The following is a 22,401-nucleotide window of genomic DNA, read 5'->3' as shown; positions in this document are numbered from 1 at the left end:
TGTGGATAAAGCCCTAGGTCCTGATGGGTTTAATGGTTTGTTCTTTAAGAAGTGTTGGCACATAATTTCTAAGGATTTTTATGAGTTGGCCCAGGCTTTCTTTGATGGCTCTGCTAAGCTGGAAAATATTAATGACTCATATATCACTCTGGTGCCTAAAAAACTCTCACCTGAAGAGGTGGGAGATTTTAGACCTATCTCCTTAACTGGAATGGGTCTTAAATTTCTATCTAAGATGGTAGCTAATAGGTTTCAAGAGGTGATTATGCAGTGTGTTCACAAGAAGCAGTATGGTTTCATAAAAAGCAGAACAATTCAGGACTACATTGGATGGACTTTTGAGTATTTGCACCAGTGTCATCAGTCTAAGAGACCAATTGTAATACTTAAACTAGATTTTGAGAAGGCTTTTGATTTCCTAGAGCATGAGGCTATAGTTCAAATTTTGAGATATAAGGGTTTCAATGAGAAGTGGATTTTTTGGATGAAGCAGCTATTGTCCACAGGTACCTCAACTGTTTTGCTTAATGGAGTTCCTAGTAGGAAGTTCATCTGCAAAAAGGGAGTTAGACAGGGGGATCCTGTCTCCCCCCTTCTTTTTGTCCTAGCTGCTAATCTTTTGCAGATTGTCATTAATGACATGTTTAGAAGAGGCATCCTTCACCTGCCCATACCTTGTCATGACCAAGACTACCATGTGATTCAGTACGCTGATGACACACTGATTATTTTTCCTGCTGACAAGGATCAACTTGTTGCTCTGAAGGACATGCTGCAGGTTTCCTCTGTGTCCACTGGTCTTGATGTGAACTATCACAAATCCTTTATTATACCAATCAATGTGGACTCTGCTCTGATGGCTGAATTAGCTGCTGCTTTTGGGTGTCAGATTGGAAAAAATGCCCTTTACTTATCTTGGGCTGCCTGCGGGAACTACAAGGCCAAGAATGGTTGATTTTATGCCATTAGTGGACTGGATGGAGAGAAGAATGACAGCTAGCTCCTCTTTTTTAAATCAAGGAGAAAGATTACAGTTTTTGAACTCTGCCTTGTCTTCTATGCCCATTTTTTTCCTTTGCAGTTTGGCTGTTCCTGCTGGAATTTTGAAACAATTGGAAAGAATTCAGAGGCAATGCCTCTGGAGGAAACATAGGGGTGATCCTGCTCCTTCCCTTGCTGCTTGGGATCTTATTTGCAGGCCAAAAACAAGGAAGGTCTTGGTATTCTTAGCCTTGGTGTTCAGAATGTAGCTCTTCTGCTCAAACATGCAAATAACTTTCTCAATAAGAAGGATCTTCCCTGGGTGTCTTTAATCTGGGACTCTTACTATCATGGCAGGGTGTCCCAGGGAACTTCTGATTGTGGCTCTTTCTGGTGGAAAGATATGTGTAAGATCCTGCAAAGCTTCAGAGAGTGCTCTTGGGTGCAGATAAATGAGGGAGACACTGCCCTCATGTGGTCAGACAACTGGCAGCTTCATCAACAGGTTTCTACTCTTCAATGCAGATTCCGCAGGCTCTTTTCATATGCTAAGGACCCTTGGATCACTGTTAAAGAGTTCTTTGACTCACAAGACGTGTTTGAGCACTTCCATCTTCCTTTGTCTGCCCAAGCTTTTGATGACCTGACCATTCTACAGTCTATGATGGAAGGACACAATAGAGCACATGGGTCCAAGGATGTCTGGCTTTGGCATGGCACTTCCAAGGGATATAAACCAAAGATGTTTTACTCCCATACTTTTGCATCAGAGTGCTTTAACCCTTTGACCTCTTGGATTTGGAAGTCCTCTTGTACAATGAAAATCAAGGTTTTTGCTTGGATGCTCATTATGGACAGATTAAACACAAAGGACATGGTGGAGAGGATGCAATGCCATCTGGATGATGGGGTAAATTGTGTTCTTTGCCCTTTACAGGCTAGGGAAACCAGAGATCATTTGTTTTTCAATTGCAACTTCAGTATCAGAGTATGGAATTATTTGCAAGTTGATTGGTCATCTGGTGACTCCATGGCTGATTTGGTTATCAATGCTAGAAGAAGCTTTGGGAAGCCCTTCTTCACTGAAGTGGTTCTTATTGCATGCTGGAATATATGGATCATCAGGAATGCTAAAGTCTTCAGGCATGAGAGAGCTAGGTTTAATAAATGGAGATGTGCTTTCATTCATGATATCAGTTTGATGCAATATAGAGTGCAAGCTGCCTACAAGGATGAGCTCCTGAGATGGGTTTTTTTTCTACCTCCTTGAGGCCCTTGTTTTGTAATCTTCTGTTTCTGTTTCTTTTCTCTTTAGGTTAGTTTGATTACCCCTTGTAATCCTCCCTTTGTATTTGTGTGCTCCTTTTAATAAAGCTTTTGATATGCTGTGGGGTTTTAGTTTTACCCTACAGTTTCTAGTCAAAAAAAAAAAAGCAAGGCGTTATGCCAACGCTCAACCCTTAAGCACGCCTGCGCTTTTTTGAACTATGTATTTTGTATTGACTTAATGATAAAAAGGATATCCTTCACGTTCAATTTCATACCTATGCATTGTTTTAATAGCGGGCTATGTCAAATAACGATGGTCCTTCAAATCAGTGATAGCAAGGCTATAGCCGGTTATTGTTGGACTGATGGGGTGATTGCAATTGCAGTTTTCCGTTTTCCGTGCCACTTCGACGCGTCCACCCTTTCCAGTTTTTCCTTGCTCTCCTCGCATCAGCGACGCGGCTCGGGACTAGCAGCAGAGAGTGGCGGGGAGAGCCAAACAAGAACCCGAGCTCAAGCCGAGCCGCCCCGGGATCTCCATTTTAGTTGTTTATTTAAGGTGTGTTTTCCCCCCCTTTTCCCCTCCAGTCTGTATGTGTCCCGTTTCTTTGCTTGCCTTCATTTATGTGGGAAAATGTCCCAAGCCTAGTTCCGCTGTAGATTGCGTGGTCAGAATTTGGGTTCTTGCTTGCTTTGGGGAAGGACTTCCGGATGCTCAGGGTTGAAGAAACTTGGCCCTAATAGGTGGTTTGGGGTGTACTCTAACAAATTCATGTCCAATTTGGCGCACTAAGCTGCTTCCTGTTGTTTATCTGCAGAGTGGAGGAGTGCTCCACTGCTTCGGGCTCCTGCATTTGCACTCTAGCTGGGAGGAGGAGAAGTCTGGATCTTGGGGGAGCCATTTCAAGTGCAGAGAAATTGCGGGCCTCCCAGCTCCTGGAGCCTTGTTTGGTGCCAAGAAAATTAGAAGGCAAAAACATTATCCCGAGTTTTAGTCCTGTCGATTGTTTGAAGAATTGCCTCATTTGGTGGACAGAATCGCCCAGGGGCTACCACACATTGCCGGTGATGGTTTGATGGAGGTGGTTGACAAGATTGCCGAGCCAGAGGGCCCTTCAGTGACCACTGCCCAGCAGCCAAATAATTTAGAGTTGCCAGCATCAGTAGTGATAGATGCAGCTAGGGAAGGGGAGGGCACACAGCAGCGGGATGAGAAGGACCCGTCGGCAGAAGGCGGGGAGAGCTTCCGGTTCCGGGGCGAGGAATCGTCGGATGAGGGTGGCCGGAGTTCGTTCTCCGGGGCGAGCCACCCGCCGGAGCCAATTGATGTGGATCTTATGAGCACCTTGTATGTTTCAGTTGACGAGAAGCCCGGGCCACCGGGGTGCTTGCTGCGAGGCCTGTCAGCCAAAGGACCGTCCATGGAAGACATCGCTGTCCATGCCACGGATGTGGTTGCTTTGGTTGAAGAGATGAAGGTGCCCGGTGCCCCTGTTCCAGAGCCTCCTGGCGAGGCCGTGCCCTCAACTCAGTCGTCGTCGGAGAAGGATCGCGTGTGGGGTGCATCCCTCCCTCCGAGTGGCAATGGCAGTCCCCATAGCGGCAGTGACAGCGCCGGTGCCGTCGCCGCCACAGGCATCAGGAACAGCCTCACAAGCACAAGCAGAAGTGGATCCATTGCCAGTGAACCCGTGGTGACCGCCGGGAGGACGCAAGACAGCGCAAAGGGCAGCTTCCGAGGCAGCTCAATGGAGAGCATAAAGACCAGCGCGAGCCAAGCGAGCGACGGCAGCGACGACAGCGGCTGCAGCAACAACATCACCGGAGCCGCCAGCAAGCCTCACAAGGGCAACGACCCTCGGTGGCGGGCGATCCTCGCCGTCCGGGCCCGGGGCGGCGCGCTCGGGATGAGCCACTTCAGGCTGCTGAGGCGGCTAGGGTGCGGCGACATCGGCAGCGTGTACCTGTCGGAGCTGAGCGGGACGAGGTGCCACTTCGCGATGAAGGTGATGGACAAGGCGTCGCTGGCGAGCAGGAAGAAGCTGAGCAGGGCGCGGACGGAGAGGGAGATCCTGCAGCTCCTGGACCACCCCTTCCTCCCCACCCTGTACACGCACTTCGAGACCGACCGCTTCTCGTGCCTGGTCATGGAGTTCTGCCCCGGCGGCGACCTGCACGCGCTGCGGCAGCGCCAGCCCCGGAAACACTTCTCCGAGTACGCGGCGAGGTAATCATCCGTGTTCCGGTAAACATCCATCTTCTCTAGTGCTCTTTTAATTTTGGAATTCGGTGTAGTTTTACCACCCTAATACTCCATGTTTGCTTTACTTTATTTTATTTTTACAATATTAATCGGGTTTTTGTGAAAATAAAATCAAGAAATGGTACACGAGAAAAGTCGGCCACCAGGCCAACAACCAGGAGTGGAGTACAGTACCCGGTGGGGTAATTATTTTCTTTCTCTGCTGAAAACAGTACAGTATTTATGAACATACGGTCCCTGATTCTTACACGGTACTGCACTGCGATCTCCACGGACCAGGACACATCGGTGCATGTAGTACAGTTACGGCATGAGCAGCGTGGCAAACAACCCAGCATGCTCAATTTTGTTTCAATCCACAGTTACAATACTAGCACCATCGTCTGTTAAAAGTACGTAATTATTACCGCTGCTAGTACTGATCATATTGCCATTAAGCCACACTGGATTATTTCTTCCGGATGAAGTGCTGACGTGATCAGTGCGTGTTCTGGGCAGGTTTTATGCTGCGGAGGTGCTCCTGGCTCTGGAGTACCTGCACATGCTGGGGGTGGTGTACCGGGACCTGAAGCCGGAGAACGTGCTGGTGCGCGACGACGGCCACATCATGCTCTCCGACTTCGACCTGTCGCTGCAGCAGTGCGCGGTGTCGCCGGCGCTCGTCAGGGCGCCGGCGTGCGACTCCGACCCCAGGAGAGCAGGCGGCGCCTTCTGCGCGCGGCCCTCCGCCTGCATGGAGCCCTCCGCGGCCTGCGTCCGGCCCGCGTGCTTCATGCCCGGGCTGTTCGGCCAGAGGAGCGGGAGGCGGCGGCAGGGTTCCGAGCCGGGGCAGGGCGTGCCGGAGCTGGAGGCGGAGCCGACGGCGGCGCGGTCGATGTCGACATGTCGTTCGTGGGGACGCACGAGTACCTGGCCCCGGAGATCATCAAGGGCGAGGGCCACGGCAGCGCCGTCGACTGGTGGACCTTGGGCGTCTTCCTGCACGAGCTGCTCTACGGCCGGACGCCCTTCAAGGGGTCGGGCAACCGCGCCACGCTCTTCAACGTCGTCGGCCAGCAGCTGCGCTTCCCGGAGTCGCCGTCGGCGAGCTACGCCGCCAGGGACCTCGTCAGGGGCCTGCTGGTCAAGGAGCCGCAGCAGCGGCTCGGCGTCAAGCGGGGCGCCGCCGAGATCAAGCAGCACCCCTTCTTCGAGGGCGTCAACTGGGCGCTCATCAGGTGCAGCACGCCTCCCGAGGTGCCCAAGCACGTCGAGGCCGAGCCGCCGGCCAAGTGCGGGGCGACCCAGCAGCCTCCGGCGAGCAAGACGGTGATCGGCGCCGAGGTGAAGTCCGGCGGCAAGTTCCTCGACTTCGAGTTCTTTTAGACCACAGCAGCGGCCCTTTATTTTCCTTTTCAGTTTGTCCCTGGCTCTGATTCGACCAGTGTTATTTAAGCTTGAGTTTGTACAAACAAACTATGGGAACCAGGGGAGGAGATTTATCATAGTAGTGCTCCCTCCGTTCGGAATTACTCGTCCAAGAAATGAATGTATCTAGATGCATTTTAGTTGTAGATACATCCATTTTTATGACAAGTAATTCCGAACGGAGGGAGTATAACTGAGACATTGCATCAGAACACAACAGATGAAAGCAGGTCAGGTGCATCGACAGGCACTGGATGATCTTATTCCTATCACAACACTCCCTTTTTAGACTGGGGTTTTATATGACCAATTTTGGTGGCTATGCACCATCTTATCTGTAAGAGATCTGTAATGTCAACTAGCCGGCACTGTCGTCAACTTACCTTGCCACCGCCACACATCATTTACACACTACAGGTTGCTAAATAAATGGCTAATTTAGCCTAATCTGTGGACTCTCCAGGCAATCGCTCATACAGCCGATAGATCAGCCGCGATTTCGTCATCTGAGGCTCCCTCTCCAGGACGGAAATTACATCCTTCACGGAAACAGTTCGCTGAGGCCCATGCGAGTGGCGATTCGCAAATGAACCCTTGCCTTGCCTTTCCGTGCCTCCTGAAATGGACAGTATGATGTGTGCCCTGAGTTTAGAACACAAATAGAGAGTGCCGGGGAAAATGATGCCAGAATGCCTCTTTACCAGTTCCGAATGCCGCAAGATGGCTCCTCTTTGAAGCCTCACTGCGTTCTGCAGACCCTTTTCCAGATACATGGGATGGTCTTGGAGCTGGTGCCCGCTTCTGCTTAGCTTGTTCGGCCATCAGCTGCCACTTTGAAAACATATCACTTCCTCCAACTGCCTGCCGAGCAGCGACATTTGCAGCTGTTGTTCTCATTTTATCGTCTTCTTCTTTGTTGGGCTGCAAGAGATCTAAGAATATCAGCAAAAGAAGAGATGTCAAACTAGAGAGATCACATCAGATAGTACTTACCTTCGCATTCTTTGGACGGCTTTCCTCTTTTTCTTTCTCCAATTCTGCGCCACCACTGCCCCCATCCTGCATGCAACTCGCCAACACACACTTCCATGAGATTTTGCTATATAAATGAGTGCATACATCTTCTAGTACGAAACCAGGGGCAAACTTATTACCCAACACTCTTGTTCAGTTTAGAGCATCATCAGTACGATAAAGATACCGAAATTGTAATCCAATATAGAACAGCTAGATTGATCCGACTCATATTTATTTTCTCCTTGGAATTTTTTTATCAAGACACAAGTTAGAACTGACAGCCTCTCGAGGATTTAGAATTAACCAACATGCCTATAAATTCCAGAAACGCATGGATAAACAAAAGGTGCTTGTTTAAAACACTTAATCCTTAACTTCGGACACCATGCAAGTAATCATCTAATGGCATGATAATTTAAAGGAACAAGCCCGTCATCCAAATTGAATATGCGTAAAATGGAGATTATGTAGCACCTCAGTCTGTTTCTTGTTCTTGTCAGTTTCTGCTTGCTTTTTGTCCCATTCTTCTTTAGCTTTCTGGTTCATCTGCAAAATTTGACGGCCGACATCTGAAGTAATAACTAGTCGATGACCAGTCTTTTCTGCATCGGTTCTCTAGCAACAAGACAAGCATGGTTAGTATCTTACGATACCCAACTATACCACAGCCCGATAACTGAATGATGTGAAATGACTAACCTGCTTTGAAACTCTTATGAGAGTACTTATGAATCTTCGCAGTCGCTCCTCCACACACTAAGTAAGAGTTAAGCTTTAGACATAGTGCCACAAAATTCTGGCGGGCGGTCCTATGAACAACTTACCATTGATAAACAACGTCCAACATCAGCGCCAGCGTTCTTCAAGTTAGATTTAAGAACTGCCAAAAACATGTCATCAGCCAGTGTTGCTTTAAATATTTATGGTGTATGTAAATACAGTTTTATGGTGTCAATATAAGTTCAAAGGGATTAACCGATTTCTGCCAATTTCTTCAGAAGAGGGCCCCTCTGCAGAAAGAGGTTTTCTTCCTCCTCCTGTACGATTCTCCGTGCTGCTTCTGTGGCTGGGCTCTCTTCCTTGGGGGCAGAGAGCAGTTGCTCCTCTTCTTCCTATTGAAGTAAAAAAGTACTAATAAAATATAAACAAGACACACAAGTAGTATTAGAAACCAAACATCAACCAGGAAGATTCGTACCCTAAGATTAACACCACTAACAGCTGTGACATCATTAAGTTGATCGATGCTTTGTTCCTGGAAGGCTCCAGCTGTCTTTTGTCTTTTGCTAGAAACAGAAAGGAAATCAGATTGGGGTTATCCATAAAATGCAACTACTCCGTAAGCTATAATACATTCAGAATCAGATAATAAAACGGAACATGTGGGATGACGTGAATTATGAAACCTGGTTGGTGGTGGTGCTGAACCAGCCGTTTCCAATGATTTCTTCTGGCCACCCAATTTCTTAGTCCTTGCAGCAGGTGGTGTAGATGTTTTAGGGGCCGCCTGACAGTTAAGCCAGATGAGTAGATGCACAGATTATATTTGAAGAAGACATTTTAAGATTGCGAAGTTCTGAGGTATGAGAAAAATGCATAGCGCCACAAATCCCCTACATTTTTTTCTCCTCATTTTTAACTAGATTACATGGCTAGGCGCATGTGGGCGGCAGAAGGAGGTGAGAGCGAAGGCAGGTGCGCCGCGAGGTAGCCGGCAGCGTGAGCGACACAGGGAGACAGATGGGGGTTCGAGAAAGATGCAGCCTCACGAAAGAGGAGAGTCGAGGAGTAATAACCCGTGGGAAGAGGAAATTTCTTGACTCGTCAGCTACGAGAGGCAGAAGAGGAAGCAGCCGCTCGCTTCGGTGACCGTGGGATCGTATGTGTGGAGCAGAAGAGAGGAAACACAAGGATGAGAAGAGACCAGACGGCTGCAGATGGCTGGGCTATATTGCATCAACGGCTAGAACAATTCAGATGATGCGGCTCACTGAGGCTGCAGGGGCTCCTATTCAGATATAGTAGTAGATGGCTAACACTCATTTAGAAAATGCATAGCAAACAAACCTTGCGCTTCAGCTGATCCAAGTCTGGACGAAGCCTTAAATATGCTAATTAAAGAGTGGAACTTTACATGTATGCACTATAAAAAAACGAGCATTTCTACATATGCTATTTTCATAAACATTGCTAACAAAATATCCCCAGTACTACATTGTACACGGTACTCCCTCCGTAAAAAAATATAAGAGCGTTTAGATCACTAAAGTAATGATCTAAACGCTCTTATGTTTCTTTACAGATGGTGTATTAGTTAATTTTGTGAATATTATGGTTACAAGATATTTGTGGGTATGCATATTTTACTATTCAGGAGCTTCTTCCCTAAATTAATTGTTACTGTTGTTGACAGGTACAAGGCAGAACGGTAAACTTGTGGCACCCTGGTTCAAACACATGTCCAGCAAGGAGTGGGCAAGGGAGAAACGAGCTTCTCTCTAGCACCTTAGTCTCCGCCATGCCTTCGCGTCTTCTCGTCCGTCTGTAGTGTCCCGTTTTGTCCACCTGATCCAACATGCAACAAGAGGAGTGCTGCTCCAACGAGAGGTGAAGAGATCTGAAGTCCCAACCCTCTTAGATTAGGTTCCTAATCTAAGAGAGGATGGGCCAATGTGATTCGTAGAGAGCTAATTTAGCTGGGGCCTGACCCATGTGTCTGCCATGTCCATCCCCAGCAACATCCAACAACACCTGAACAGGTATTTTTGCAGACTGTACCTCCTAATCATTTCCATGAAAAGTGAGATTTCACAGCACCCAACCGATTAGATGATGGTAAACGGGGTGATGCCTTGATAGCAATGGTCTTGAAACTATACATGTGACTACTAACAACCATACTTTGTGATGTAGATAGCAATGGTCTTGAAACTATACATGTGACGACTAACAACCATACTTTGTGATGTAGATGCTCAATCAATCCACATTGTCAAACCGTTTGGTGTCAACAAAACTGGCAACTCATGAGATATGATGGTTGGGCCGGGAGGTCTTGTGTCCCGTAATTAGATGGTGTGGGTGGTGCAGCAGCTAGGGCAGAGGGAGAGAGACTGGGAAATCCTATGTATACCTAAATAGTTGGTCCCCACTACTTCTATTTTTCTAACATGCACACATGAGACATGACACATCCCACCTCACAACGCATGTCATGTAGTTCTCCACATGATCAAGTACATAACATCCCTTCATATTCCATTTTCCGCCACATGCATTCCCTCCACATCATCAAGCATATGCAGGCCTTCCATGTCATCTTTTTTTTCTAGCAACAAATCATTCCCCGGGAGCCAGAAGGTAACAATGCACTATAATGTGAAGTCTACCTCCATTTACTGCTACCGTTCATATATCCGAAAGTGGAGGGGCATTATTCTCATATATTCTAATTTTATTCTTGGAAATTTATTGATATAAATTCCCGCAGCAAGGCGCTAATTATTGGTAACTTATTATCACCCTATTCAATAGCTAGTATCCCCTTACATAGATGGAGACACCCCAAACCTCCTTAAGGGCTCCAAACTCTTTGGTAATATTCTGGGAAAAGGAAACCTACACCTTGTTGCACCACCGGCTTGTCTTGCACACGCCTAAGGGCGGCCCCACCGCTTATACTACTGCCCCCACATAACAGGGGCTAGATCAGAGGGAATTACCAAGTGAATTGGTATGTATTTAGTGTAAATCAATATTTCAACCACGTCGCCACTATCATGGCAGCTTGCTCCCCTGTCGTGGCTCCCCGCATGTTTGCCACCATCACCGTCGCTCCCCAGGACGCGCTGGCCCTGCCGGCGGAACGCACGCCGCCGCCGCCCCTGCCTGCGGTGGTGCTGCCTCGCATCGTCGTCAACGAGCCCCCTCGCTCCCCCCCCCCCCCCCCCCCCCCGTGCATGCTGCCCATGCAGCTGGGACCCGCCACCGTCAACGGTCGGATGCCACCTGTTTCTCCTGCGGCTACCACAGCACTCAATCCACCACGATCACAAGCAAAGGTACGACTGTTCCGGCCTGGCATTTCGTTTAATAAGCTCATTTTCTCAACGTACCACTGCCTTGTCACCACACCCACCACATGTTTAACTCATAAACCCACTACTCCTATATGGGTAGTTTTCTGTTCTAAGTCAGTATGCGCAAATGAAACCCTGATTAATAATGCATTAGACCACCAGTTTTCTTTCAAACGTGTTTTCCACGCTGTCACGCTTGCCCCCAACCTGTACCTAGTGCATGTGTACTCGGTCAACGTAAGAACAGAAGTCATCCGTTGTGCTCCCGTACATTTTTCAAATTTTGAACTTCGCCTCTTTGACTCCATTGACCAAGCATCACACACAGTGCGATCGGTACCGCTGCCAGTTATGTTTGAACCGGACTCGATTGACTCGAACGCCCCCATCCTGCCTACCCACCCCATGTCCTTGCTTGGACCGCACCCATCGACTAAACTACTCGCGCAAGATCTCCCTCATCTGTCAACAGAGATACACCACACTGTTCCACGCGCGGATTCCCCTGGCAATGCCTCGGTTGACCACAATGCACTCAATGACATCGGACACGTGTTCCTCTCCTCCACCGCGGCCTCTCCCGTCACGTCTCGCTGCATCCTTGCTTTAGAAAGAAAACAAGACCAACGCGACGGCAGCGCTGTACAATCCATCGATCAACCTGGTTATTTTAACGATACGGCTTTGAACCACGCACTCCACCGCCCCCCATCGCATCCCACTGCACGCACGGACCCACCTGAGTCGCCACGGCCGCCCCCCGGTCGGCTGCGCAGCCCGCCCGCCCCCCCAGAAGCCAATGTGCACGCCAAATCAAACCCCACTGCCACTGAATCTGTGGAACCGCATGCCGCCCCCCGTCCGCCCGCACCGCATGATATATCCAACGCTTGCATGCACATGCATGCGCCCATCATCACGTCTACTCCACCACCTGCCTCCCCTACCTCCGTCAGCCTACTCTCCGCCCCGTCCCCTCAGCTCCATCCCGAGATCGCCATTAACCAAGCCCAAGCCACTGCCAATGCTGCCATCCCTGCGAGCTCTTCGATCTCCACGCCGCTGCAGGTCCCGCGCAGCTACCGGGAGGTTTTGCTCAGTCCCCTGCCTCGGGTCTCTGCATCTCCTCCCTCCAACCTATCGGCCCCTCCGGCCTATAAATCACGCCCCCCTCCAATGCCTAGCCCCAAGCACATCCACCACCATTACACTCGCAAGAAGCCTAGGTGCTTCCGGTGCCTTGCTTCTGACCACAACGTCGACGACTGCCGCGACCCCGTCCGCTGCTCCCGCTGCTGGTGCTCCGGCCACCGGAGCTTCAGGTGCAAGGCCATTCGATTCCTTCCTTATTTCCCTACTATGCCCCCCTCCCCGAGTACTAACCCTGCCTTTGTGCGTCCGCCATGCAGCCCGATGGCGCACACGACCGGCACCCACACCGCCTCCGGCTCATCCGCTGGCTCCAGGCGCTCCGACGGAGCGCCAATCTGGTTCGGCTCCCACTGCATCATCACCTCCGATCTGCCACCGTTCCGCCTCCCGCTCATCTTCGGGCCACGCACATCCTCCTCATCGCCGCCAGCGCCATCCTTCGCCACTCCTACACCGCCCTCACCTGCCACTGCACCCACAGCGGCCTCGTGCTTCTCTCCCCCGGAGCCACACATCCCCCTCCTTGTCCCTCCAACCTGCCTGGTTCGCCAGGTTGATAACCTAGCCTACGTCCACCTAGCCAACCCCATGCACAACCCATTCCGGTTCATCCGCCAGGCTATCGCACGCCATCGCAACAACCCAACCTTCGGCCTCACTTCCTCCGCACGCGGCGCCGCGCGCCTCTCCTTTGCCGACGCAGAGGAGCACCTCGCGGCCACTGGACACGGCCCCATCCACCACGAAGGCAACACCCTCTTCTTCGAGAGACCTGAACACGCAGACAATAGATCCACAGCCATTTTCATCCACATGGCCGAGATCGAGGCATTCGACTATCCTGATGAGCTCTGGCACCCTGAGGGGGCAGAGTACTTCTTCTCCCACCTTGGAGACTTTGTCTCCGCCGACCAACACTGCTTCCAGGGCGATCACTCCAGCGTCCGTGCTCTCGTCATGGTCGCTCGCGATTTCGTCCTCCCCCTTGCCTCATGGTGCGCCTGCCTGACAACGATGTTGCTGTCGTCAAGTTGGAGAGCCGCGCGCTCTTCCGGCACGGCTCTAGGGCCTCTCCTTTCTCCTCTGAGAACGGGGACAGCGGCTCCCAAGTTTCCAACCCTCCCCTGTCTCCCAACACCATCTCACACATACGCAACATCGCCACTGCCATGTCCCCTTTCGCCTGCTCTCCGGAGTCGCCATCGGGCCCTCCTCCTTCTCCTTCCACGGGTCGGCCTCTTGATGGCATCCCGATCCTTGCTGTCATGGCGGATGGCATGCCGGTCGCTATGCTGGTCCACGCTCCATGGACTCCTCCCGCTCGTTCACCCTCTCCTGCACTGACGCGGGCACGGGCACGCGCACGCCTCTCTCGCCCCCTGCTCGCTCTGCCAGCCCCACCTTCTCCTCCTCCCCAGCCGCATGCACCATCCCCTCCACAATCCCCACCTGCACCTCCGGCACCTCTCCCTACGGTGGTTCCGCCGTCCAGCCTCTGGACCTGCCTCCTGAGCTGCCACACGAGTGTCTGGCCAGGCGCATTAGTAGGCGTGCAAAGATGGCTGCAGACTCTGGCATTAAGGCCAGGCGCAGCGCTCGTCTGGCCGAGATCGACCCTCCTATCTACTCCACTATGACTGCCAAGGCCATACGCTCCAAGGCCAAGAAGCTCGACCTGTCCGCGGCATCCAAGGATCTCTCTGACGCTCTCATCCATGCTCGTCTCTGCGATGAGACGGGGTTCATTGACGGCATCGCTCGCGGTCCGGCATCGCCGGAGGAGCTGGCTGCCGTTGCTGTTGCCTGTGGTGCCTCGCCTGAGATGGTCGACGACATCGCTTCGGGCTCCGGTGGCCTGGGATCTCCATGATGCACTATCTCCCGCTCAGCCACATGAGTGGCGGCCCGTGCTGGCCTTGTATCCGGTGCTTCGCACCCCTCCGTAGCTGTTTTCTTAAACGTACGCTAGTTATAATGCTGCTCACTCCTTATTCTGTCAGTTCGTCCAACTGTATCTGGAACAGGCATGGTTGTCTTTTGGGTATCTGCCCCTATGTAAGGTGTCAAGTTAAGTTTCCATTATGAAAAAGAAACGTTCTCTGTCGTGTCCTGGAATGTACGAGGATTAGGTGATAATGACAAGTGCGCTAACGTGTTCTCTGAAATAAACCAATTAAGGCCATCAATCACTCTGCTACAAGAAACAAAATTGCAAAAACCAGATTCCATCAAACTAAGATCGATCTTACCACGCTTCCTAGATTCCAATAACCACCTCGATGCAATCGGATCTGCCGGTGGTATCCTATCTGCTTCTAACTCTCGCTGCTTTTCGCTTCTTAACTGTCAACACAAACGTTTCACCTCCACCTTAACTCTATCATGCCTTGCCTCGCCACATCACATCTTCATCACTAACGTTTACGCCCCCTCACAACGCGAACTAAAACTTGAATTCCTAGACGAACTTAAGCAGATTGAGCCTCCAAACCCATCACCCTGGCTACTCATTAGTGACTTTAACCTTACCCGATTCCCTAATGAGCGGAACAATAACAACTTTAGACGATCGGAAGCCGATGCCTTCAATGACACAATTGATCAACTGGCTCTATTAGAACTCCCACTTCTAGACAAACAATTTAGTTGGTCAAACAAAAGATTATCACCTACGCTAATACGCTTAGATAGAGTACTCATTAACCTACCTTGGGATGCTCTATTCCCAAACACGCACCTAACCTCTCTTACTAGATTCGTCTCCGATCACGTTCCTCTTCTAGTCACTATATCCACGGTTGTCCCTTCTTCCCGCCTTTTTAGATTTGAACGCTTCTGGACCTCATTTCAGGCCTGTGCCAACACTGTACGGGCCTGTTGGCGGCCCAACAACCACGGACCTCCCACCGATCCAGCTGCTTCTCTCGCCCAAAACATCAAAAAAACACGATCAGCCCTAAAATCCTGGGCCAAGACGTTGCGGCCCATCTACCAACGGGAAAAAAACTGCAAAGTGGCCATCCAGGCTCTCGACCTAAACGAGGAATTCGCTCCTCTATCCCCCCTTGAGCAAAAACTCAGGCTGCTCATCTCTAACCTCCTGCAACGGGCTATCAAACAAAAGATCGCTTTTTGGAAACAGAGGGGGAAGATTAGAGTCGCCATCGATGGAGACGAAAATTCCAGGTTCTTCCACGCTTCGGCAACACAGCGCTCTCGCTCAAACAAAATCCCTCTGCTTATTCATAACTCCTCCGAAGTTTTCCTGCACGAACAAAAAGCCGATATCCTAAAAAACTACTTCCAACAACTAATCGGAAATACAAAAAACGCCACTTGGAACTTCAGTTTACAACAGCTATACCCCTCTCCCCTTCCCCAACTTTCAGATCTCACACAACCCTTCTCACAGGACGAAATCCACCAGGCTTTTCTCACCATGAATGCAAACGCAAGCCCCGGCCCGGATGGCTTTGGACCAATCTTCTTCAGAAAATTTTGGCATGATATCAAACAGTCAATGATACCATTCTTCTCTGCCTTCCACGATCAAACAGCTTCACTTGAACGTTTTAACCGAGCCTTCATGGTTCTCCTTCCCAAAACCCTAGCGCCAACATCTCCAGATGCTTTTAGACCAATCTCTCTCCAAAACTGTACTCCAAAAGCAGTAGCCAAAGTTCTCACTAACAAGGTCAAGCCCCTAATCCCACTGCTCATTCACTATGATCAAACGGGTTTCCTTCACGGACGCAACATCGCTGAAAACTTCATTTATGCAGCGGATATCCTAAGTGCTTGCCACACACGTAAAGCGCCGACCATGGTTTTCAAGCTTGATTTCAGGAAAGCTTTCGACTCCATATGCTGGTCCTCCCTCTTTCAAATCCTACATGCTAGAGGTTTCCCCCCCACTTTTCTGCTCCTGGGTTCAAGAAATTCTCTACACTGGGAAAACGGCCATCCTCCTAAATGGCATCCCGGGGCCATGGATCCAATGTAGATGTGGTTTAAGACAAGGAGACCCCTTTTCGCCTTATTTATTCATCATCGTTGCTGATGTCCTTCAAAGACTGATTGCCAGCGCTTTCCAACAGAACGTTCTTTGCCACCCACTACGACCAAATGAACCGTCGTTGACACTGCAATACACTGACGATACTCTCATCATCGCTGCCGCTAACGATTCAGCGACCTTAACCCTAAAACAAACACTCCACGATTTTGCCCTTGCAACGGGGCTGCTTATCAATTTCCAAAAAACGGCACTCCTCACCATCGCCACTGATCCATCCACGCAAAAAAACATCGCCACCGCTAGTGGATGCTCATTATCCTCCTTTCCACTAATGTACCTAGGCCTTCCTCTCTCCCCCACCAAGTTGCCGCTCACAGCCTTCGACCCAATCATTGACAGCTTTCGGAAGTTCCTATTCGGCTGGGTAGCGCGTCTGCTTTCACGCGGTGCCCGCTTAACTCTGCTAACTGCAGTCCTAGACTCACTCACAGTCTATTTTATGTCAGTTTTTCGCCTTCCTAAGTCCATCATAGCAAAACTTGACGCCATTCGGAGGGCGTTCTTCTGGTCTAATGAGGCAACTTGCACGGGGGCAAGCTGTTTAGTCGCATGGAAAAACGTTTGCAAACCGAAAAATACTGGTGGTCTAGGCATTAAAAATCTCGAAGTTCAGAACCGCTGCTTGCTTATGAAATTCTCCTTTAAGATTTTGCAGAACCCAAACGTCCCTTGGACACAGTGGTACCACCAACAATATCCTCTCGGCATCTCAGCAAAAACTGCAAGGCCCTCCTTCCTCTGGAAAATTATCAACAAAAATTTGCCACTGCTCATCGAGCACTCTTTTGTGATCACCTACAATGGGCTTTCCACCTTCTTTTGGTTAGACACATGGCTAATACAGTCGCCTCTCCATAAAGTTTTCCCCAACCTACACTCACACTCGTTGGATGACAAGGTGCTAGTGGCTACAATATGGCAAAAAGGCTTATTAACGAACCTGCGGAACCATCTATCTAATGCTGCTGCTCGCGAGCTGGATTGTGTTCTGTTGCTGTTGCAGGATTTTCAGCAGGTAGATCGATCCGACGAACGGTCCCTCTCCCATGGGCTGCCATTCTCTGCCAAGAACGCTTACTCCTCCATTCTTGTTGAAGACCATGTTGATCCCCACCACGACTTTGTCTGGGCCTCCAACGTGTCGATCAAAGTCAAGATCTTCGCCTGGCTTCTCCTCCGTGATCGGCTAAACACGAAAGCCAACATGTTTCACAAGCATATTGCCCAATCAGCTGCTTGCCCACGATGTCAAGACCCAATCGAGGATGCTCTTCATCTCATCTCCAACTGCTCCTATGCATCACAGGTTTGGTCCTCCTTGGGTCTGTCGTCGCCAACCTCCCTGGATGATCTGCAACAACACCCTACGATTCCTGGCCTCAACCCAAACATCTGGCCTTCGGTCGCTCTGACGGTGCATGGAAGATTTGGGATTCGAGAAACGCCCTTGTATTCAGAAACGAGGATCACACCCACAGAACTACAATTCGTAACATTGTAGCAGATTTCTCCCTCTGGGTCTTCCGGTTCAAAAAGAAAGAAGACAATACCTCTGCTAAGCAATGGCTGAACTTCCTCTCTGCTGCTATTCATTAAACTATTGTGGTTGTAATATGAACTAATACTGTAATTCTTCGATCCTCTTTGAGTGGTAATATATTCAGGTGGGGAAGCTCTCCCCCCCGGTGACCGTTCAAAAAAAAATCAATACTTCAACTCCAGTGTAACAGATCAACAGCAGTTTTATTTTCTGATATTAAAATGCTTCAAAAGTTCTTTTTTTTCGAGAATGATGCTTCAAAAGTTCATTCTGGCAAGATGCTAATACAATAGAAGTGCCAGATATCCTAGATAATACAATGAAGGTGCTCATGGACATCGATTGTGAGATTTCCTTTTCTGTTTATTCTGGTATTCACAAAAACGCTGCATGTGAGGGGAAGCATATACTTCTAGGAGTTTGTTTTCCTGCAATTACCCCTTGTATCATGTTGAACTTCATATCAAGTAGTTCAGATTATTCATAGGGAACTAAAAATGAATTAAATGCACTGAGATTTGGAAATTGGCAACAAGAGACTGTAACACAGAGGTGAGAGACTGCTGGAGGATAAATTACCTGCTTTCCTTGCAATTTCGCCGAAGGGCCTCCTGGGCCAACCTGGCGGGCCTTGCCTGCAGGCTCAGAACCTTGTTTTGTATTAGCACTTGGGTTATAAGCATTATTTTTTATATCCTTGTTTTGTTGCATTTGGCGTGCCGATGCATTCTGTTGCATTGTCGGATGAGTAGGAACAGTTCCGATTTTTGCAGGAATCCTTCCATGAGGATGAAAGGGAGGTCGTGTTTCAGGCGCTTGACTCTGTGGTCTAAGAGGCATCGAACCACTGGTTGGCCGAGGGTACGACTGAGGGGTGCCAGTAGGTCCATATAATTGCTGTGACGCTTGCTGGATTTCCGTGGGTTGCAGCTGTTTGTTACTTGTCTGCAGTGGAATTGGCAGGCTCATACCGGGTGGTCGATTCGGCAAAGCATGCACCCCCTTTACATCTGGCTTTTGGATAGAACTATCATGAGCAAAGTAATGCATACTGTTTTGCATTTGTGTGCCTGAAAGTGGCACAAAGTTCTGAGCTGAAGATGATGTCTGGCTATTGTGACCCTGGTTAGGTGGGGTGGGCATGCGAACTAGCTGATCAGGCAATTTTGCCGATCCACTCGCGGCTGTAGATGCTTGAGATGACGAAGAATGTTGATTTGCATTTCCTTGGTTATTATTTCGTTGTGCCTGAGCTTGCATCTGCAAACAAGAGCAAATAAAGCAAATATAGGCATGAGAACACAAGATATTACTCAAAGAATTCAGTCATTCAATAAACATGGAAACTCAAACTGGCTCCACGCTCGTCAAGATTGATCAAGGGAAAAAGAGCAGGGATGGTGTTAACACCATGCATTCACCTGTGCAAAAACTTTATGGGCCGCCTGCTTGAGCATTTGATCCCCAACGATATTCCTTATGACTCTTAAGAAATCGTCTTTATGGACTTCATTACGCTGCAAACACAGCATAGACAATCTTAGTAAACAGTTTCTATGTTGAGGTGTCTTTGTTACTCTTCTTTCATCAGTTCCCTCGACTTGTGCAACAATTTGTAACAAGAATGACAATCTGTTCTTTCAAAACAACATGTTTTCCTCTTCTGTTAGACAAGGAAACAAAGGAAAAACACAGACTTTGCATTACTCTCTTAACATTAATTTGATAAATAGATGCTCCGGAATCTTTATTAATATTGATAGCATAATAAAGTGGCAGCATAATCTGTCACAAATTGGCAGCACAATCTGTCACAAATTGGCAGCACAATCTATCATAGCCGCCACACCCTCGCTCAAACGTGGCCCTAACTAATGTTATCGGTCAAATGGCTTCAAAAGAGAGCTACTCATTCTTTTTTTTTCCTTAGTACTCCCTCGGTTCCTAAATATAAGTCTTTGGAGAGATTCCACTATGGATGCATTTTAGAGTATGTAGTCCATAGTGGAATCTCTCCAAAGACTTATATTTAGGAACGGAGGGAGTAGTAAATACTGTCGGTCTCCACTAGTGTTATTATGGCCTTTTGCTCTACCAGCTTTTGCAACAAATACACTTAACAAATCTATAGCGTCGAGTTATACAAGAAATAAATTAGTTTGACCAAACTAATAAATATAATATGGAATTTTTCTTTACCCTCCACCATTATTGGCATCTGTAATTTCTCCATGCAATCAGTTTTCTTTTTATGAAACACATCAGCTAATAACAGAGTAATGAACAAAAACGCACCCTAAGTTTTGCCCATACAGATTGAAGCTGCATGTCTTTATCTCTGTCAAGATGCGCCTGTAGGATTGGAATCAACATATTAAATGGTATAGATGGCTGATATCCCCTCTTCCTTGTTTCCTGGGCACCATGCGGTGCTTGCTGACCAACAACTGGATTTACATGCTGCTGATCTCCTGAAGGCTGAGCGACATCTTCCATGGAGCCTGTCAAACTCTGTTGACCAACATAGTCTGTTCCTTTTTCTGCCAACTGGAAGCTATTTGTTTCTGCCTGCTGCAGTTGATTCTCACAACGTGGCTGCTCTTGTTCTGGCTGGTAATGGTGTTCCTCCTGTTGGCTAAAGTTTTCATTTTCTGAAACTCCAGTTTCCAATTTTGGTTGAGACAACTGATATGATGGATTCATATGTGGTTGCCCTGCCTGCTGGCTTGACTGGGCACTTGCTTTCTGATCTGCTGCTTGCAGCTGACCAACTGTAGATTTGGACACATCACTTATGTCCTGTGGCAAAGTACCTGGAGTGCAGAAATAGAGATTGTTCATGTTTCAGAGACTCAACAGGAAAAGGCAGGGACCATCACATTACTGAATGGCTAGGACACCCAGAATCTCTAGGAATAGCAAGTTGCAAATAAAGCACATAGTTGAAACCGCAACTCCTCGAAACTAAACAAGAAAACAAATAGTGGTAAAAAAAGAAAGACAAGAAACATTTTATCTGAATCAGACAATGACTCATTAGGTAGGCATAATTATCATGAATTTTCTGACATGATTTCATGAAATGTTTTGCAAGGTCTGATAAGTGTGCCATGGGAAACAATTATTCTTTCCACCCATATACAAGCTGCTGAAACTTTTCCAAACTACTGACTGGCGTGGATACAGGATGCAGAACTGTACCGATATGGGCGACTCAAATGCTACCAATAATAATCCTTCAAATTATGAGCAATTCATTCGCATTTTCAAGTTTTAACATGCTGTGCTTGCTGCACCAATTCCTACGCTCTACCCTTTTTGCCAAAAACAGCACTAGCTCCATAAAAGTCTTGGCTTTTTCAGTGGACCTGATTTCTTCCTTACGTATCTTATGTATTCCCCAGCATATAAAATCAAAATAATATCCATTAGTCTATTTTGACAAAACAACATTATGACTGTTAGCAAAATTTTATTCCTTTATCAATATCGTACAAAAACATTTATTTCCAATTGTTGACCTTCCTCGACAACCGGCCGAACTTTCAGCATTGGTTTTGACAGAGTTACCAATGCGCTGCAGGATTAATTTCACAAGTTTGCGGAGGAGCGAGGTGCCCATAACCTAAGAAATAGATTTCTTCCATGGCGCCAAATAATCCGGTTAGCAACGAAACAGCTAGAAAGCCAGTCACGAATTCTTGCATGACTCCACGCCAAAAAAAGGGGGGAAAGGCAAACTTGCATGCCAGCATGCAGCTGCGAGTGAATTACAAGCTCAGCAGGTTCCCACTACATCATAGCAAACAAACCTTGCATAGAGACAAAAACTAAACTCTATAGGCATCGAAAAGCAAATCCAGACAACCTAATCGTGCAAATAGACCAAAACCTGGTCTTCGGAAGCTAATTACACAGCACTACGATACAAATGAGGGAGGGGGGATGATGACCGATACCGCTGGATGAAGGGGCACCAGCGTCCCCCACGGCTTCCGGCGGCGGGGAGGACATGGAGGCAGCAAGCAGAGGGCCCGGAACCACGAGCCGTGCGCGGCTCCGGCGTTCTAGGGTTTCGCGGGGCGGCGACGCTTAGGCCGCCACAGAAGCACCGGGGAGCGCTGCCGTACGGAGGCCGCGGCGGAGCAATCGAGGGGATCTGCCACGTTTCCTCGGCGGCGTGGTGGAGACGCGGTGGGGACGGCGGGGGCGGCAGCGCCGAAGTGTGTTGACGCCGGTCACGGTCTCGAGCCACGGGCCCACGCGCGTCGCGTGCGGCGCGGAGGGGTAGGTAGGATGGCGGCGGCGGTGCGGCCTGCTGGGCTTCAGCTTACGATAGACTTGGGCTGCGCCGCCCGAGCGCCGAGTTTGGAAAAGGGGCTGGAAAAGGCGAGAAAAGGATAGGGAGTTGGAGCAGGGGGCTTTTATATAGCGCCACCGCGTAGAGTAACGAGTAAACGGTTTTTAGGGGCCGGATGTGACACATCTGGGCCCATTCCTCCACCCTAAAGAAACGAAAATTTGGCGGTTCATGTCAGAAAGAAATAATCTGGCGCGCGCCCTGGTTTTTAGGGGCCGGATACTTTTTATTTTGAAAAAAAAGCAAGAAATTGGG

At 48.9% G+C, this 22,401-nt stretch overlaps 1 protein-coding gene and 1 pseudogene across 1 annotated transcript; one reads left to right on the top strand and one right to left on the bottom strand.

Annotated features, from left to right (window-relative positions):
* Positions 1-2,641: 2,641 nt before the first annotated feature.
* Positions 2,642-5,980, top strand: LOC123137742 (serine/threonine-protein kinase D6PK-like; annotated as a pseudogene).
* Positions 5,981-6,141: 161 nt separating this feature from the next.
* Positions 6,142-22,169, bottom strand: LOC123137741 (transcription initiation factor TFIID subunit 4b). The gene is made up of 13 exons (XM_044557590.1): positions 21,746-22,169; positions 20,082-20,599; positions 19,208-19,303; positions 18,366-19,046; positions 8,344-8,444; positions 8,136-8,223; positions 7,914-8,049; positions 7,762-7,817; positions 7,637-7,693; positions 7,412-7,552; positions 6,914-6,979; positions 6,622-6,841; positions 6,142-6,536 (listed from the first exon to the last, which is right to left on the bottom strand). Exons 1-13 carry the CDS (start codon positions 21,798-21,800, stop codon positions 6,364-6,366), a joined length of 2,388 nt encoding a protein of 795 aa, XP_044413525.1. The 5' UTR covers positions 21,801-22,169; the 3' UTR covers positions 6,142-6,363.
* Between the last annotated feature and the right edge of the window lie 232 nt (positions 22,170-22,401).

Source organism: Triticum aestivum, chromosome 6B (genome assembly GCF_018294505.1).
Source record: "Triticum aestivum cultivar Chinese Spring chromosome 6B, IWGSC CS RefSeq v2.1, whole genome shotgun sequence".
Classification (NCBI taxonomy): domain Eukaryota; kingdom Viridiplantae; phylum Streptophyta; class Magnoliopsida; order Poales; family Poaceae; genus Triticum; species Triticum aestivum.
The sequence above is the reverse complement of the archived record's forward strand: the minus strand, read 5'-3'. Positions and strand labels throughout refer to the sequence as shown.